General features: G+C 40.4%; 1 protein-coding gene across 1 annotated transcript; it reads right to left on the minus strand.

Annotated features, from left to right (window-relative positions):
- Positions 1-1325: 1325 nt before the first annotated feature.
- Positions 1326-3814, minus strand: LOC131130721 (myoblast determination protein 1 homolog). The gene is made up of 3 exons (XM_058074589.2): positions 3073-3814; positions 1924-1993; positions 1326-1826 (listed from the first exon to the last, which is right to left on the minus strand). The coding sequence occupies exons 1-3, from the start codon at positions 3640-3642 to the stop codon at positions 1609-1611; spliced, it is 858 nt and encodes a 285-aa protein (XP_057930572.2). The 5' UTR covers positions 3643-3814; the 3' UTR covers positions 1326-1608.
- Positions 3815-20930: the final 17116 nt, after the last annotated feature.

The following is a 20930-nucleotide window of genomic DNA, read 5'->3' on the forward strand; positions in this document are numbered from 1 at the left end:
AATTCTGAATAGAATCGATGAAATTAGCTATATGAACACTAACAATGCTAACATTAAAACAGCAGCATTTATCATGCTACATGTTAGCATGATCATGTTAGTATGTTAGCATTTCTTGCTAGAAATGCTAACATACTAAAATATTATCATAGTTGGCGTAGACGCTGACGTTTGTGTTCAAAATAAGTTGCAAAATTCTGAATAGAATCGATTAAATTAGCTCTATGAGCACTAACAATGCTAACATTAAAACAGCAGCATTTATCATGCTACATGTTAGCATGATCATGTTAGTATGTTAGCATTTCTTGCTAGAAATGAAAAGGACGTTCGCATTTCTAGCAAGCATTTCTTGCTAGAAATTTCTTGCTTGGACGTTAGCATTTCTAGCAAGCATTTCTTGCTAGAAATGCTAACATACTAAAATATTATCATAGTCCCATTTTTAAGTGTTTTCATGGATTGACACCTCTAAAAACTATGCCAACAAGCATTTTTTTGCGAGTGTTATCATACATAGCATTTTCAGGTAGGCACTATAGAAACAGTATGCTGGGAGTTAGCATTGTTAGCATTCTTGAAGTCGTTCCAATATAAGATTAATATTGAAGGTGTTATAGCGTTACTATGCTGCCTGGAGAGATCCGCCATAAATATGATCCCCGCACAAGCTAGCCGGTTATTAAATCATCCATTTAGCGTATGGAAAATATCTATTCTTTCTATCTTTCTGCGTATTGTTCTGCATTTTGTACTCTCACTGAGCAACAGTGCACATTAATAGCAACGTCAGGTTCTTATATTAGAAATGAGAGGCGAAAAGTTAGCAAGTCAGCAATTAAGTTGCTTAAAAAGTGCTAAGAGTGCTTTACTGCTTTTTTGCCACAAGAGGTCGCTGTTTCCCCTCAATACAATACAGCCCACCTGACCTACAGGGAGTCCAGTACAGGACACAGTACTGTACTTCTCGTCGAATCGTTCACCAAAATTAATTTAATTAATATTAATTAGGTCATCCCTTCCAATAATCTAGGATCGGAATAATCTGAAGACCCCTACTCCAAACGAATCAAGCAAACGTGCGTTTATGCTCCAAATATTCACGTCATGTATTACACACAAAGAATGAATGCAGTGTAAATGTTATTTGTATAAATAAAGTATTTATTAGAGTGTCACTCCTACGTTTGACATGTATAAATATAAAGTCGAAGAAAGGAAAGCATTAAATACATCTTATTTACACCTTGGATCTGTACAAAGACAAATGGTCCTCTGCTGTGCTGCGTTCAGGCCATGAGTCCAATGGGAGGCCTCAGGAATAGTTTTTGACAGATTTGGGCTTTTGGTGTGGCCACGGAGAACGTGAAGCTGCTGAAGAGGAATGTACGTGGATGACTGACACTTCATCGTCACTACAATCGTCATCACGCGTGGCCAAACAGCAAATAGACAAGAAGAACACGTGATTGGCTGAAAACAAGGAAGCGTTGCAGTGCGTCGACCATTTAGCATTATTAGCAGCGACTTAAATACACTTAAATATGTCTGCCACAAACGAGAAGAAAATAAAACACGCCATTCAGGCCGCGACGGACTTTTCCCCTTCTATAGGACTTGGTAGATGAGGTCGGGGTCCTGGAGGCCGGTCGGGGACGGGACTTGTGCGGGCCCCGGGACACAGGCCTCCCCGCCGGCCCGGAGGTCAGCCGACGGCGACCCGGGCGCCGCCAGGCCTCCGCCGGCGTCCGTGGAGATGCGCTCCACGATGCTGGACAGGCAGTCCAGGCTGGAGACCACCGAGGGTCGCTCGGCCTTCGCGGAACCTGTACGTAAGCATCGGTCATTAATTTCCTTATTTACAAAAACAACATATGCTTAATTTCTTTATTTACAAAGACAAAATATGCATCATTCTCTCACCGGTGGGGGTGTCGGTAAAGAAGGCGCCTCCCCTCCTGTTGGAAGGACAGCTCGGCCCGCTGAAGTCCGTCTATAATCGTCATATAATAATCATTAGCATTGGCATCCGATAATCATTAGCATTGATTTCATTCACTGGACCTCGCGCTTATTTTCATGCACGTGAGTAAATCGATTGATTGATTGATTGATTGATTGATTGATTGATTGAAGGTAGGGGCAGTGCATATTAATGACCATATAGTCCATATGTAAATATGGAACATATGGCCAGATCTCTTTCAAATTCAAGTGGTAATCATCACTAAGAAGAGCTAAAATTTTTATTGTAAATTATTATTGTTAATAATAATAATAACAATAATACAATTATGTTACATTAGTATTATTATTATTAACAGTAATAATAAGAGGACAGAGTCAATTGTTGTTATTATTATTATTATTATTATTATTATTATTATTATTATTATTATTGGTAGGAGTTTTCTATGGCCCATTTAAAATGGTAATAATGATCATTAGGAAAAGCTAGTGATATACTAATATAAGCGTGAATTTAACATTATTATTATTATTATTATTTCAGCTAGTAGATTTTTATATGGCCCATTTAAATTGGTAATAATCATAATTAAAAAGCTAAAATATGAGTGCATTTAACAATATTATTATTTGCATTATTAATATTTTTAATAGTATTTTATAATTTTCTTTATTAGTAATATGAGTATTATGATCAGCTACGGTACCATTTAAAATGGTAATATAATAATAATCATCATTAAGAAGTGCTAAAATGGTATACAAATACAACAGTGCATTTAAAATTATTATTATTATTATTATTAGCAGTAGCAGCTATGGTAGATTTTTCCATCTTAAATAAGATGATAAATTATGGTTGAAATATGTAAATGTAGTTTTGGTGAGCATTGCATTCCATGTAACATAATGACATTATAATGAAGTTAATGTTCTTATAATAATAATAGTAATAATAATAATATTTGATTAGTATATTAGGTACTATGTATGTTACTGTAATACATATTATACTATTAGAAAAGGAATGTTCCAAAATAATTTAAAATCTTTTGGTTTTTGTGCCAGGGAAATAATAACAACATCCCAATAACAGCCTCTCACCATGCCGTCCGAGCAGTTGGACCGGGGGCTGGAGGCGTCCGAGTCCCCGCTGTAGTGCTCGATGACCGGGTAGTATCCGTCGTCGTGACCCCCCCGGAGGAGAGCCTGCAAGGACTCGATGTAGCTGATGGCGTTGCGGAGGATCTCCACCTTGGGTAGCCTCTGGTTGGGGTTGGCCGACGTGCACCTCTTCAGGGTCTCAAAGGCATCGTTGACCTTGCTCAGTCTTCGGCGCTCCCGCAGCGTGGCGGCCTTCCTGCGGTCCGCGTTGGTGGTCTTCCTCTTGCAGGCCTTGCAGGCCCACAGCAGGCAGCGGCCCGCCTGGTGGTGCCCGCTGGGGGCTCGGACGTGCTCGTCCTCGTCCGCTTGGCGGTGCTGGTGGTGGGACGAGGACGACGTCGAGGACGGGGACGACGAGGTGGAGGACGAGTCGTCGGGCTTGAGGAGCCCCACGTGGACCAGACGGGGGTCCAGGTCCTCGAAGAAGTGCATGTCGCTGGTGTTGAAGCAGGGGTCGTCGTAGAAGTCGTCAGCCGCCGCCATTGGGAACGAGATGTCCGACAACTCCATGCTGGTTCCGACCCTGACCCGAACCGGCCCCGAACGGAAACGAGGTCCAGACCAAATCGGAGGCGGAAAGCGGTACTGGTGTGTGTTAATGTGTGTTAATGTGTGCTCATGCGTGTTCGTGCGTGTGATGTGTGACGTAGACTCCACTCGCTGACACCTCTGGACCTTCACGCGCTGACCTGGACCCTCTTATACCTGAGAGGTCAGACGGGGGCGGGCTTTAGAATATGACGTCATCTGAGACACGGCCAATCGGGTGACAGCGGGAGGGGTTTACAACTTCATGCCAATTAGGCTCCAATTACCCCCCCATAACTTTCCTGTGACTGTGTCCCCCCCAACCACGCGTGGTGTTATTCTACTAAATATGTTTCCAGATGGAAAAGGAACTTATGACGATGTTATGTCTAAAGAAAATATGAACTCATTCAAATATATTTAACATTGTCATAAGGCACTGTCATTCTTTCATTTAAAACGTAATTATTAATAATTAGTAATAGTTATTTGTAGCGACCAACACTGTCTATTTGATCTTATTCACCTTTAATATCAAACATGTAGCATTTTAATATTTACATTTACATTTCGAAACACGATCATTAAACACTTGGACATCGAATGCACCATCCCGGTAATCCTAGTCCTTCCAAAGCAGTAAACAGGTTCCCAAAAACATTCCTGGCAGGTTCTAGAAGCCTCTGACACAGTGGCGCCTTCTTTTTTCCCCGCCTGTGACGTCATCGTCTTTGGACTGTAGGGCCCCGATGGGATGCACTTGTCGCTTCCATCCGCTGGGGGTCACTGCAGAGCACGTCCACTGCAATCCGGAATAAACCTCGATGGCTTCTCCCTGTGAATGATTCGCTTGCACGTGACAAACACTTCAGGAATAAGAACCGCTCTAAATATTATCTATAAATGGAATAAAATGTGCAAATATCAGGTAGCCATCAAATAAAATATATCAATAAAATGATTGTAAGTAGAATAGATGTGGAAGTAAAACCATAAGTTATAAATAGAATATATAAATGTTAGAAATTGAATTCAATGTGCCAATAAAGCGGTAAAAAAAATATGTAACTCCAATAAAAAGTAAAAGGTAAATTATAGATAAAATAACATGGACTAAAATTAATACGTGACAAAGTGAAGCCGTATCAGTATTATACAATTATTATTATTATTATTATTATTATTATTATTATTATTATTATTATTATTATTATTATTATTATTATTATTATTATTATTATTATTATTATTATTATTATTATTATTATTATTATTATGCCATTTTTTCTGTCCAATAGCTACGTTTTGTCAGGGTGAAGATGGAGATGATGGTATTCTCGGGCGTGTTTACATGGTTTGTGGGGCTTGCTATGATATGCTGTGATGTCATTCTGCAGTTCATTCCTTTAGTCGTTGAGTAGTGCGTTCATCTAATAAACGCTAATCCCACGCTACGTGATAGCTAGCGTGAAGTGCCCCCCCCACCCCCCGCCCCCCCACAGACGATAACGAGGTGTCCTAAAGCGCCGCTGATTGGGTTTGGACCCCAACCCTCAAAGCCTTTTTTACGCCACTCGTAAAGCGTGACAGGTCGTCTCGCTGCACGCCCGTGTCAGCGCCGCCACGCCGACGCCATCTGGAAACGCCATCAGCGCCCGCCGCCTCCCCTAGGCCATCGCCGCTATCAATCTCCGCAATTTTCCGCAACACGGAGGTGTAAAAGTACACCCATGTTCACCGCCCCCCCGATCCTCAGGGCCTCCTGAAGACCTCTGCTTGGACGAGACTGCAGACCAAACTGTGGTGATTGATTTCCAGTAGCCGGTTAGCTACGTTAGCTACGGTTTCATACGTGACTGTTAACAGCAGTCACAGTCTCGAGCTCAGCCCTCAGCCTTATTCTCATGAAAGATCTCTCAGAAGTTAATCCCAATTCTTTGACAAATTTCCACAAACGCAACACAGTCACACTTAGCACTATCATGCATGCTAACATTAGCATAGTAGCATATTTAGCCATTTTCACGAGTGTTAACAATGACAGACGCTTAGCGCTATCATTCTAATGTTAACATTAGCTTGTTAGTATCACGTAGTATCATTAGTATCATTAGTATCATGTAGTGTCATGTAGTCTCATGTATTATAATGTTAGCATCTTATCATGCTAATGTTAATATTAGCATGTTAGTATCATTAGTATCATGTTGTATCATGTGTTATTATGTTAGCATCTTATCATGCTAATGTTAACATTAGCATGTCAGTATCATTAGTATCATGTAGTATCATGTATTATCATATTGGCATCATGTATTATCATGTTAGCATCTTATCATGCTAATGTTAATATTAGCATGTTAGTATCATTAGTATCATGTTGTATCATGTATTATCATGTTAGCATCTTATCATGCTAATGTTAATATTAGCATGTTAGTATCATTAGTATAATTAGTATCATTAGTATCATGTAGTATCATGTATTATCATGTTAGCATCTTATCATGCTAATGTTAACATTAGCATGTTAGTATCATTAGTATCATGTTGTATCATGTATTATCATGTTAGCATCTTATCATGCTAATGTTAATATTAGCATGTTAGTATCATTAGTATCATTAGTATCATGTTGTATCATGTATTATCATGTTAGCATCTTATCATGCTAATGTTAACATTAGCATGTTAGTATCATTAGTATAATTAGTATCATTAGTATCATGTAGTATCATGTATTATCATGTTAGCATCTCATCATGCTAATGTTAACATTAGCATGTTAGTATCATTAGTATCATGTAGTAATCATGCATTATCATGTTAGCATCTTATCATGCTAATGCTAACATTAGAATGCAGCATGCTTACAATAAATAAAACGTAAAGAATGAGCTAAAAATAGAAAGTCATGTGATCTGTAAACGGTTGAGTGATATTTCATTCCAAATGTCTTTTGTGGAATGATGATGGAAGAGTGCCCTTTGACCTTTTATCTTAATATTTCATATTTACTCACTGTACCTAATGTTTTGGCACCATAATCATCATCATCACATCTCTCTCATGTTCTTCATCCTAGTTGATGAGTGACAGGGCAGCCTGGACACTGGGGTCAGGGGTCAACTGGTCCAGACCCCCCCCCCCCACCACCACCACCCGCCTCCTTCAGAGTCACAGTAACCCTGGATTGGACCCCTCATGAAGCTCACCTGGACCCTCCGTGTGTGTATCAGGTGAGCACTATATCAAATCCATACATTATTATTATTATTGTTAATATTATTAATCCTTTAAAGATGTGTCACACACACACACACACACACACACACACGGTCAGTGTTTTTGTTGCTATTCTTTGAAGTGACTGACGCACTAGCATAGCATCATGTTATTTATTTGCGTTATCTTAAGTATTTGTTAGCATTCTCTTGTGTGGGCCAAAACATGACATTGTCTCATTTAGTCCAAAAGCAGTAAATTGTGTGTGTGTGTGTGTGTGTGTGTGTGTGTGTGTTGTCATGTTGTATGGTTACAGCAGGCAGCAGGTGTGAAGGCAGACACCTCTACCATTTATGAACTACTGTTTGTCTCCTTGGTGTGTGTGTGTGTGTGTGTGTGTGTGTGTGAGTGAGTACATCCAGCCTGGTAAAGGAAGAAAAACATTGCTGGGTGGCAACCATGTGACCTGTGAACGGGCTTGAGTCGTGGGATTGGGGATGAAAGAGTGAATATGGAACACATCCTGTACACACTTGGCAGATAAAAGTCAATAACGGTGGGAGCGCGTGATAGGTTGGATGAAGACATGAAATATTTATGGCCATCAAAGCTCATCTTATGTCGGGAAGAAGGCTTTGAAGTTGTCCAACTGCGTTCTTAAAGGGTTCCTGACGCCATCTATCATTCATTCTTTCATTCATTTTGTACCGCTTATCCTCACCAGGGTCGTGGGGGTGCTGGAGCCTATCCCAGCTGTCTTTAGCCAGCCAATCACAGGGCAATATAGACAAACAACCATTCACACTCACATTCATACCTATGGACAATTTGGAGTGGCTAATTAACCTAGCATGTTTTTGGAATGTGGGAGGAAACCGGAGTACCCGGAGAAAACCCACGCATGCACGGGGAGAACATTCAAACTCCACACAAAGAGATGGCCAAGAGTGGAATTGAACCCTGGGAGAAAACCCACACATGCATTCTTACAAAGAACACTAAACTCATCACACACCAACTTAACACTCAAGAGGTATAATTAAACCAGCTCAACCAAATTATTCATTTATTCATTTTCTACCACTTATCCTCACGAGGGTGGCAAGGGGTGCTGGAGCCTATCCCAGCCGTCTTTGGTCGAGAGGCGGGGTCCACCCTGGACTGGTGGCCAGCCAATCCCAGGGCACATATAGACAAACAACCATTCACACTCACATTCATACCTATGGACAATTTGGAGTGGCTAATTAACCTAGCATGTTTTTGGAATGTGGGAGGAAACTGGAGTACCCGGAGAAAACCCGGAGAACTTGCAAACTCCACACAGAGATGGCCGAGAGTGGAATTGAACTCGGGTCTCCTAGCTGTGAGGTCTGCACGCTAACCACTAACCCTCCCGATCTATCAACTTGGCTTAAGTATGTTTTATCAGAGTACTATCACTACGTCCATCAGCAGCGTAGTACTCAACTATGACGTGCCCCCCACACTCGGTCCCCTGAGTCCAGTTCTGGTCAGGTTTCAGTGACAAAGAAGGAATACGAAGCAGGTATTTCCTAATTGTATTATTCCAAGAGCATAGTAGTACCAGGAAGTGGTTGGGGTAACACGTAGTATTTGTCTCCTGATGAAGACGCTTCTTGGACAGGCGGCAGTGCCAGGGATACCACGGGAGAGGAACCACCTGGAACCACATTCTCCATTACGGAAACCAGAACTGGACTTAGGACTTAGACTTAGTGGTTCCCAAACACAGGGTCATTTTTAAGCCTAAGTCTTGATACCACATAGCAAAGGTACAATACAAGAACCTACAGAATTGGGGTGTTTGGAAGTGTTGGGGGGACGGTGTGGGGTCACGACGGTCGTTTTTTTGGGGGGGGGGGGCAGCTGTTGTGTTGAGATTGTTGAGTCATCATCTTTCAAGCGTTGTCGTTAGGAACCTTAATGGAGGGCTTTGCTAGATCCGATCGCTGATGATTCTCAAAGGCAGCGTGGGCGCCTTCATTACCCACAATGCCACTGAAATGACACAAATATACACCAGGAGTATTTTGTGTGTTTTTTGTGAAGTACTTGACGTCTTGTTAGACGTGTGTGTGTGTGTGACGCTTTCGCCACATTACATGTGTGTTAAGGTTGTGATGAGCACATCAGACTCATGACACTCGGGTTACACCCCCCGCGCACGTTTGGGTGGGTGTGGGCGTCTACTCTTGTGTGGTCCGTGACCTTTCAACCTGCAGGTGACGAGCCTCTTCTTGCCAGAATCAACACACTACTAAGCAGGAGCGTGCACGTGAGGGCCCTCTGGATGGCATTTTTGGTTTCTGTTGGAGTCTTGTCGCCATAGCGATGTGTCGGACATTATTGAACATCCGGCAGCATCGCGTCAGGCAAATTCTGTGAGACTTATAACAAATACCGCAAGACTTTTAGAGAATTTTGGTGATCCTAAACCGGGGTGTTTGATGTGTGTCTGATGATGCTGAGCTTTCGGTAAGATCGATTCCTGAATTATTTGGTGCAATTGAACGCATCACAGGAGCAGAAAAAGTTCTAAAACGAAGAAATGACATTTTATCAGAACCAGGACCGCTTCGACATGTCTCACTGGGTGGTATGTTTAAGGCCCAACCGTGTGTCCGGTATTGTCTCATAAGCCCCCCCCCCCACAGGCGGACCTCATCAGAGACTGGTGTTTACTTTCAGCATTTGATTCCCAGCATGCTCGCCCCTGAGCTCCAGAGGGGCGTCCCCGGCAGCTGAGCAGCACCGGAGCGACTCGAGAGCGTCCTCCACATGTCGTCTCCTAACGATGTTGTTGTCCGTCCTGGTGGTCCGCCGCGCTTTGCTACGTTTTCACCACAAATGGCGACGTAGGTGTCGACTATCGGCCGCTTGACGATCACTTCCTTTCCAAATGTCTTTCAGGCGGTTACGTCATAAAGTGTCACCACACACGCGGAAGTAAGAAGAAGCCGAGCGGCGAATGCTAAAAGTCCGGAGCGTCGCTAGTCATGGGATATCCCTGGAGGTTTTGTGCTGCCATTAGCCGCTTGGCGCACGCTACGCTCCGCGTTATGGATTTAGTCGCTGTCAGCACTTGACGCAGCATTTGAGCGTTTCATGAACACATGTCACTCTCAACACTCTACAGTGTGTGTGTGTGTGTGTGTGTGTGTGTGTGTGTGTGGCCAGCTGTCACGTCCATGTGTTTTCCTTCACGCTTCCTCCATTCCTCATTGAGAGCATCAGGAAGGCCTAACTTCCCACAACGCGCCTCCCTGCGCCCCCAGAGTTCTCATTGAAGCTTTCACATAGGCTTGATCTGACCCGGATCAAGTGTCCCGTGCGGCTCGCTGGGGCCCTGCCAGGCGCTCTTGACCGCTGAGTCCGCCGGTTTGATTCCCAGCGGGGCGTGGAGCGTGTGCACTTAGCGTCCGTGCACAGGTCCTCCTGGATGGTCACATGATATTCGATACTTGCTTCCATTTGACCAATGAAATGTTTAGGTGACTTACTTTTATGTGAAGGTGGAACGAGACGTGGCGCTAATGCTAATGCTAATGCTAATGCTAATGCTAATACTGGGATATACCCCCCCTCAATTTTTGCCGTTTTTACATGATTCCCATACTATTTTCACTTTTTTCACATATCATTATTTTTGCTCCCAATTTATTATTTATTCAAAATTTTAATATTTAATAATTTTTCTTATAGTAATTTTTTTATATATTTTTATTTTTATTATAATTAATTTTATTCTCATAAAATTTTAAACTTTAAATGTAAACTTTTTTCTTGTAAACATCTTTATAATAATAATATTATTATATATAATATATTATAATATATTATAACAATAATATTAAATACTATAATATTAAAAGCATAATATTTTCACTTTATTCTCATATCGTTACAACCTCATTTTGCAAATATGACAATTTTATTTGGTGTTTTGTTTGTTACTTATTACAAGCAATATTATATATAATATATATATATTCTTGAATATTTATAGTTATTTTATTATAGTTATTTTTCATCATAATAATACAAGTTTATTCTTGTAAATTTGCTAATGTTTTTTGGTAGAATACGAGTCCCATATTATTTTCACTTTTTTCATGTATTGTTATTTTTGCTTGATCCCAATTTATTATTTATTCTGAATTTTAATATTTAGTAATTTTTCTCATAATAATTTTTATTTATTTTTAATTTTTTATTGTGATTAATTTTATTCTCATAAAATTGCAACATTTTAAACTTTAAATTTAAACTTTCTTCTTGTAAACATCTTTATAATAATAATATTATTATAATAATATATTATAATAATAATATTAAATATTATAATATTAAAAGCATAATATTTTCACTTTATTCTCATATCGTTACAACCTCATTTTGCAAATATGACAATTTTATTTGGTGTTTTGTTTGTTACTCATTATATTACTAGCAATATTATATATAATATATATATATATATTCTTGAATATTTATAGTTATTTTATTATAGTTATTTTTCATCATAATAATACAAGTTTATTCTTGTAAATTTGCAAATGTTTTTTGGTAGAATACGACTTTTTCCTCGTAATATTTTGACTTTATTCTCCCACTTAAATGTGGGCACATGGCAGCCATGACAGTTTGCCCCACGCCGAGCCTCACGGCGAGCAGCTCATTAGACGGCATCACATCACGTATGTGAATGTTAGCGGTGATGACATCACGTTGATCCGTGTTAAAACGTGTTCTCATGTCCGCTCTTTGACACGCTCCATCGTGACGCGGCATAAAGTTCCACCTGCTGCACTGGGCGAGCACCAGCGAATAGTTGTGATGTTCCGTAATGCTGCTTCTCTGAGAGCTTTTCTTCTCCGTGGATTTAGACAAACCGCAGCGTCTAATCCCATTTTCCACTCTCACACGCTGGCAAGGAGCACAGGCGCCATGCTCCCCTCCACACCCCACCCGGGCGGCACTCAGCCAGGACGTGTGGGGGGTCCCACAACACATGGAAGGGCCCGTGTGTGTGTGTTGAAAGAGAGGACCAAGCTGTTTTTTTTTTTTTTTGGTCTGCTCTCCTTCATCATCAACTCGGAGATGATAGACGTGATCTTTTCAGATTTGTGATGTCACAAGGATCTGCAAAGAACGTCTCAACCTGAGAACCCAAACAACTTGACTCCAGTCCCTCAGACTTGAAACTTAATAGAACCCACTCAGATGTGTCTCTCATTCTGGACTAACATCCTGACTGCTCTGGTCCGTCCACACCAGGACCGCGGTCCTCAATCCTCAACGACTTATGTCTCATTTTAGATGCTAGCGCTTATCTTATTTTTAGCTTGTATTTTATCCAATCTTATCTCATCCCGTCTCATGTTTCTTTTCATTACATCACACCTTTGACATAGAACAGATAGACTGCACTAATACACAACAAGGATGTAGAACACAACATATGTATGTTTATATGCTGTTAAAAAAAACATGCAAAATTGTGTTAGGGTTAGGGTTAGGGTTTGGTTTAGGTTTAGGGTTAGGGTTAAAAAAAATATTTTCAAGACCACATCAACCCACATGCTCCTCAGAACAGATCTTCATTCATTCATTCATTCATTTTCTTCCACTTATCCTCACGAGGGTCGTGGGGGTGCTGGAGCCTATCCCAGTCCCTGTCTTGGGGCGAGAGGCGGGGTACACCCTGGACTGGTGGCCAGCCAATCACAGGGCACATATAGACAAACAACCATTCACACTCACATTCATACCTATGGACAATTTGGAGCGGCTAATTAACCTAGCATGTTTTTGGAATGTGGGAGGAAACCGGAGTACCCGGAGAAAACCCACGCATGCACGGGGAGAACATGCAAACTCCACACAGAGATGGTGGGATTGAACCCGGGTCTCCTAGCCTTATCAATTATTCTCATCTCATTCTGTATTTGATCGTATCTCATCTCATGCCCAGGGCACCAGGGGCCCAGGGGCCCAGGGGCCCAGGGCACCAGGGGCCCAGGCCGGGCAGGTGGGGGTGGTGTCCATGGGGGGGGTGGTGATGAAGTTTCCAGATGCCTGGAAGCCGTTTGGACTGCTGACACTGCAGCTCTGCTTCCTTCTGCTTATTTTTAGTCCGCCGTCACCTGCTGGACGCCTCACACTCGCAAAGCAGCGTCGACTCGGACTTTCTAGTGACGAACGACGCCGGTCTGTGATTGGTCCGTCGGGCTGCCAGTTGTCCTCTGAGCTGAATGAGCGTGTGACACGTTGGATTCGTAACGGCTCAAATCCACGCACATGGCGGGCCGTGATGGCGGTTGCTTCATGCGGGTCTCATAAACAGGAAGTAGAAAGTGGTCAAACTCCTTAACGACTGTTACTAAGTAAAAACACTTGCTTCTAGTTTGGGTATTGAAAATTAACCTACTTCATTCATATTCATGCTTTTGTTATTATACACCTGCAGTATAGTTATACACCATACTTACATACAATGTCTGTATATTTATACACCATACTTACATACAATGGCTGTATATTTATACACCCTACTTACATACAATGTCTGTATATTTATACATCCTACTTACATACAATGTCTGGTTATTTATACACCCTACTTACATACAATGTCTGCATATTTATACACCCTACTTACATACAACGTCTGTATATTTATACATCCTACTTACATACAATGTCTGGTTATTTATACACCCTACTTACATACAATGTCTGCATATTTATACACCCTACTTACATACAATGGCTGTATATTTATACACCCTACTTACATACAATGTCTGTATATTTATACACCCTACTTACATACAATGTCTGCATATTTATACACCCTACTTACATACAACGTCTGTATATTTATACATCCTACTTACATACAATGTCTGGTTATTTATACACCCTACTTACATACAATGTCTGCATATTTATACACCCTACTTACATACAACGTCTGTATATTTATACATCCTACTTACATACAATGTCTGGTTATTTATACACCCTACTTACATACAATGTCTGCATATTTATACACCCTACTTACATACAATGTCTGTATATTTATACACCCTACTTACATACAATGTCTGGTTATTTATACACCCTACTTACATACAATGTCTGCATATTTATACACCCTACTTACATACAACGTCTGTATATTTATACATCCTACTTACATACAACATCTCTATATTTATGCACCATACTGACATACAATGTCTGTATATTTATACACCCTACTTAGATACAATGCCTGTATATTTATAGACAATACAAGTCATAACATGTAGGTTGTGTATTTCTATACACTATATTATTACTACTGTACTCAGATACAATATATGTTACTATAATACTACTAGTTGTAATAATAGTACCAAGAAGCCAAATTGAATCAGCAAAGATTGCAATGCTAGCAAAGAAGAGAACATGAAGACTGTTACCATTTTGAAATAGCAGTAAAATGTACTTGTCAAAAACACATCTACCCTAATGTGGCCAAGTCGCCGTACGGTAAAATGAGAATGATTAGCAGTATCTGAGAATATATAGGTAATAAACGGGATAGGGTGCGATTATGTTCACGTTTGGGCTTCCTCACGACCTTTGGCCTGTTGACTTGGGGTGGTTGTCTCAGCGTGACAGGTGTCAACTTACCACTTCCACACGGATAGGGAGGATAACTATTAACAGTTATTTAACCTTTAACATGAACATGAATCAAACGTAATAATTTTTTCTGGGTACATGATACCATACAGCATCCATATCAAACTTGCGCGGGCCGCACTAACATTAAACTTTCATATCAAGGCGGGGGCCTCAAAGTAGTGTCCTGCGGGCCACATTTGGCCCACGGGCCGCATGTTTAAGACCCCTGATTTACATTGTTCATGGCCGTAAAAGCTTTGTCTGAAATTCCAGTATGTTATACTTGTTATGAACGTTTCCCCAGGCTGTCATGCCGAAAAGGAGTAGGAAGAAGCAGCGCTTATTGAATGCCACCCCATATCCAAGGCCCCCAAGGCCTCTCTGGCGGCGACTGACAACTATTGAGCAATCGAGACAATTAAGTGAAGACTAATTCCTGGAGAGAGCGTCAGCATGGGCCGCCGTGACTCCGCCCACGGCACTATTTTGGGGGGGGGCCCGTTCCGAGGATTAGCGAGCCGCCATCGCTGGCATTCCCCGGCAGAGGCACGAGAATCTTCATCACATACTTTAGGTGGGCGATGGAGACTCTGCTTTCGGTCAAGCCATCACTTCCTGTGATTGGACCCAGCGTAGTAGTACTATCACTATATCTGTACTATATATACTATATATTACTATATACAGTACATACAAATACACATAAATGTAGTGGTCAGCGTGAGGGCGCCCCAAACTTCATCAGAAGTCTCCCAGATTTGAAGTGGGTGCTGCTGCGGTTACCATGACGACAAACCTTCACGCTCGCTTGCTGCTTGAGTGATGATGTTGTCGTCCGTCCAAGATGGGGTCTTCAAAGGTGACCTCCGGGGAAAAGGTCAGGGGACCAACTGATTGAGAGGTTGTGACCTGTGTCTGGACACTTCAGGGACTGCTGGGAATTCAGACGCACATTATGTTATGGCTGTTATGGCAACATCTTTGATTATTCAAAGATTTTTTTTTTTTTAGATCATTCGAGAGGGTCAAGGGTCAGCACTAGGAGAAGCTAAGGCTAGTTGCTGGTCTTGACCTTGACCCTTGACCCCCAGACTGGGTGGTGCTGGGGTGTTGGGCACATAAAAGACATATTATTTACATATAATTTGATTCATCAGTATATTCGTCAGTAAAGACAATTAACCTGTTAGCCGCTGGCTTTTCTTATTCCTCAGCGGGACTGGAAGAATGGTGTTTACTGCTGCCAACTGCAAACACACACACACACACACACACACACACACATAAGAGTCCCCCCCCCACCCCTGCCTGTCTCTCATTGGTCCATCGTGTCGTCACGGAGACAACAGCTGTCTCCAGGATGAAGAAGCTACTTTGAGGGTGCCAGTCAGTCTGCAGGCCTGCAATCGGAGAGTCCCAGGGGTCCCACACACACGCACACACACACACACACACACACACACACCATGTCAGTACAGCAAAGTTAGCGCCCCCTAGGGAGATCAGGCTTTGGCTTGTGTATACAACTTTGACTTGTCCTTCATGTTTGAGGACAAGTTAAGAGTAAAACTATCTATGGCATGTGTGTGTGTGTGTGTGTGTGTGTATGCGTGGATTGCTGTCATACAAAAACTATATACACAATGTCTGTATATTTATACACCCTACTTACACACAATGTCTGTATATTTATACACCCTACTTACATACAATGTCTGTATATTTATACACCCTACTTACATACAATGTCTGTATATTTATACACCCTACTTACATACAATGTCTGTATATTTATACACCCTACTTACATACAATGTCTGTATATTTATACACCCTACTTACATACAATGTCTGTATATTTATACACCCTACTTACATACAATGTCTGTATATTTATACACCCTACTTACATACAATGTCTGTATATTTATACACCCTACTTACATACAATGTCTGTATATTTATACACCCTACTTACATACAATGTCTGTATATTTATACACCCTACTTACATACAATGTCTGTATATTTATACACCCTACTTACATACAATGTCTGTATATTTATACACCCTACTTACATACAATGTCTGTATATTTATACACCCTACTTACATACAATGTCTGTATATTTATACACCCTACTTACATACAATGTCTGTATATTTATACACCCTACTTACATACAATGTCTGTATATTTATACACCCTACTTACATAAATGTCTGCATATTTATACACTCTGCTTACACACAATGCCTGTATATTTATACACCGTACTTACATACAATGTCTGTATATTTATACACCCTACTTACATATACACCGTACTTACATACAATGTCTGTATATTTATACACCCTACTTACATATACACCGTACTTACATACAATGTCAGTATATTTATACACCCTACTTACATACAATATCTGTATATTTATACACCCTACTTACATACAATGTCTGATTATTTATACACCGTACTTACATGCAATGTCTGTATATTTATACACCCTACTTACATACAATGTCTATATATTTATACACCGTACTTACATACAATGTCTGTATATTTATACACCGTACTTACATACAATATCTGTATATTTATACACCCTACTTACATATACACCGTACTTACATATAATGTCTGTATATTTATACACCCTACTTACATACAATGTCTGTATATTTATACACCCTGCTTACATACAATGTCTGTATATTTGTACACCGTACTTACATACAATGCCTGTATATTTATTCACCATACTTACATACAATGCCTGTATATTTATTCACCATACTTACATACAATGCCTGTATATTTATACACCGTACCTACATACAATGCCTGTATATTTATAGACAATATAAGTCAGAACATGCAGGTTGTGGTGTATTTCAATATATTATGTTACTACTACAGTACTTAGATATAATATAAGATATAACATATTAGCTATAATATATCTAAGTACATACTTTCGGTGGGCAATGGAGACTCTGCTTTCAGTCAAGCCATCACTTCCTGTGATTGGCCCCCCCTTAGTCGTTTTGAAATTCAACTATTACCATTACTATAACTGCTCCCGTATGCTATACATATACAGTACATACAAATACACATACACACTGCTGTGCTAGCATGTCATTGATACAGTACGTATGGATTGATGTAAATCTAGTTATGACTTTATGACCATAATGTTGTGACCTTATTCTTGTAACACTTTTTGTAACTTTTCTCGCAAACTATTTGTCTAAAAATGATACTTTTATTTGTTGGTTTGTTCCACGTTGGAACTTTGAAAAGAAAAACTTTCTTTTTCTTTCGTATGCAACAAAAATGAAGCAAATTTTACATTGCAACATTATTCGCATCATAATACGACAACTTTTTTGTCTTCATATTCTGACATTATTTTTAATGTATTCTTCAATATATTTTCTTTTCTGAACATTAGGACTTCATTACCGTATTTTTCTAACATTTGCCCCTACCTCATTTTCCCCAAATAAGAGTACAATGTTTAAACAATAACTAATATTTAAACTTAAGACTAATAAATGACCTTGTTTTTCCTCCTAATATGAGGAATATTCTTCTCAAATGGAGGCTGATTTTCCTCATCAGCGGAAGAAAGCTTTGTCATCTAAATATAGACATCACACACTGACTTGTGGCCTGTGTGTGTGTGTGTGTGTGTGTGTGTGTGTGTGTGTGTGTGTTGTTTTGGTGGACTGCAACTGTGGCTACAAACCAGCGTTGTAATGGCCACCTGCCACTGACACAGCAAACGTGCACACAGACGACACGTCAGCAGCCCGCCGGAGCCCAAGCGAGGAATGCCGGGACACGGGCCGTCACGGCGGAGAGACGCCATCTTGGAAGAGGCCGCAGAGGACACACGGGCACCATCACAACCAGGACGTACAAACACACACACACACACACACACAGCAGTGTCACTGTAAGTGCACGGCTGCTTGATGATTGACAGGTGGGGCAGGTGGGACGTGTGTGTGCGTCCCACCTGTCGACTGGGGCACTCACAAGCGTGCCTCACATCACTAACCCCCCTCGACCTCCGACCCCGTGACCAACTTCCTATTCCTGTGGGCACAGTAACTCCCCCTTGACCCCCCCCCCTCCCTCCCAGTCCCCCACGCCCCCCCCCTGGCGTCACAGCCGGCCACCGTGAACGTAGCCGAGCGCTGCCGCTACTGTTGTTTATGACACACGTGAACTTTCACCTCTGCGCCCACCCCGTGTGGGTGTGTGTGTGTTTTTGGTCAGCGCCCCCGAAAAAGATGTGTGAAATTGTGCGTGACACGAAAATCAAATAACAACGTTTGAGAGGCGTGTCTGGCGGCACGTATTAGCTGTTAGCATGCACAACATAGAGTCAGTGTGCGTGTGTTAGCGTAATGAACATGTTTGTTAGCGCCGTGATTAAAAAGCTACTTTATTGGAATGTTTACTAGCAGGGCTCATGTTTGTTAGCATAATGACTTGCTAACACGTTTATTAGCATGATAAGTAAAACACTAGTTGATTAACATGTTTGTTAGCAGGGCTCATGTTTGTTAGCATAATGACTTGCTAACATGTTTATTAGCATGATGACTAAAAAGCTAGTTGATTAGCATGTTTATTAGCAGGGCTCATGTTTGTTAGCATAATGACTTGCTAACATGTTTATTAGCATGATGACTAAAAAGCTAGTTGATTAGCATGTTTATTAGCAGGGCTCATGTTTTTTAGCATAATGACTTGCTAACATGTTTATTAGCATGATTACTAAAAACCTAGTTGATTAGCATGTTTATTAGCAAGGCTCATGTTTTTTAGCATAATAACTTGCTAACACGTTTTAACATGATAACTAAAAAGCTAGTTGATTAGCATGTTTACTAGCAGGGCTCATGTTTGTTAGCATAATGACTTGCTAACATGTTTATTAGCATGATTACTAAAAACCTAGTTGATTAGCATGTTTATTAGCAAGGCTCATGTTTTTTAGCATAATAACTTGCTAACATGTTTCAGCATGATAACTAAAAAGCTAGTTGATTAGCATGTTTACTAGCAGGGCTCATGTTTGTTAGCATAATGACTTGCTAACACGTTTCAGCATGATAACTAAAAAGCTAGTTGATTAGCATGTTTACTAGCAGGGCTCATGTTTGTTAGCATAATGACTTGCTAACACGTTTATTAGCATGATGACTAAAAAGCTAGTTGATTAGCATGTTTACTAGCAGGGCTCATGTTTGTTAGCATAATGACTTGCTAACACGTTTCAGCATGATGACTAAAAAGCTAGTTGATTAGCATGTTTACTAGCAGGGCTCATGTTTGTTAGCATAATGACTTGCTAACACGTTTATTAGCATGATGACTAAAAAGCTAGTTGATTAGCATGTTTACTAGCAGGGCTCATGTTTGTTAGCATAATGACTTGCTAACACGTTTATTAGCATGATAACTAAAAAGCTAGTTGATTAGCATGTTTACTAGCAGGGCTCATGTTTGTTAGCATAATGACTTGCTAACATGTTTATTAGCACGATGACTAAAAAGCTAGTTGATTAGCATGTTTATTAGCAGGGCTCTTGTTTGTTAGCATAATGACTTGCTAACATGTTTATTAGCACGATGACTAAAAAGCTAGTTGATTAGCATGTTTATTAGCAGGGCTCTTGTTTGTTAGCATAATGACTTGCTAACATGTTTATTCGCACGATGACTCAAAAGCTAGTTGATTAGCATGTTTACTAGCAGGGCTCATGTTTGTTAGCATAATGACTTGCTAACATGTTTATTCGCATGATGACTAAAAAGCTAGTTGATTAGCATGTTTATTAGCAGGGCTCTTGTTTGTTAGCATAATGACTTGCTAACATGTTTATTCGCATGATGACTAAAAAGCTAGTTGATTAGCATGTTTACTAGCAGGGCTCATGTTTGTTAGCATAATGACTTGCTAATATGTTTATTAGCATGATGACTAAAAAGCTAGTTGATTAGCATGTTTATTAGCAGGGCTCTTGTTTGTTAGCATAATGACTTGCTAACATGTTTATTCGCATGATAACTAAAAACCTAGTTGATTAGCATGTTTACTAGCAGGGCTCATGTTTGTTAGCATAATGACTTGCTAACATGTTTATTAGCATGATAACTAAAAACCTAGTTGATTAGCATGTTTACTAGCAGGGCTCTTGTTTGTTAGCATAATGACTTGCTAACATGTTTATTAGCATGATGACTAAAAAGCTACTTTATTAGCATGTTTACTAGCAGGGCTCATGTTTGTTAGCATAATGACTTGCTAA

The sequence above is a fragment of the Doryrhamphus excisus genome, linkage group LG1 (genome assembly GCF_037039965.1).
Source record: "Doryrhamphus excisus strain RoL-2023G ecotype Guam linkage group LG1, RoL_Dexc_Guam_v1.1, whole genome shotgun sequence".
Taxonomy (NCBI): Eukaryota; Metazoa; Chordata; class Actinopteri; order Syngnathiformes; family Syngnathidae; genus Doryrhamphus; species Doryrhamphus excisus.

Excerpts from the sequence above, each read along its gene's own strand:
- LOC131130721 (XM_058074589.2), bottom strand. The coding sequence starts at position 3,642 with ATGGAGTTGTCGGACATCTCGTTCCCAATGGCGGCGGCTGACGACTTC. Across the intron at positions 1,994-3,072 it reads CCAACTGCTCGGACGGCATG|ACGGACTTCAGCGGGCCGAG; the intron begins GTGAGAGGCTGT and ends TGACGATTATAG. Across the intron at positions 1,827-1,923 it reads CTTTACCGACACCCCCACCG|GTTCCGCGAAGGCCGAGCGA; the intron begins GTGAGAGAATGA and ends GCTTACGTACAG.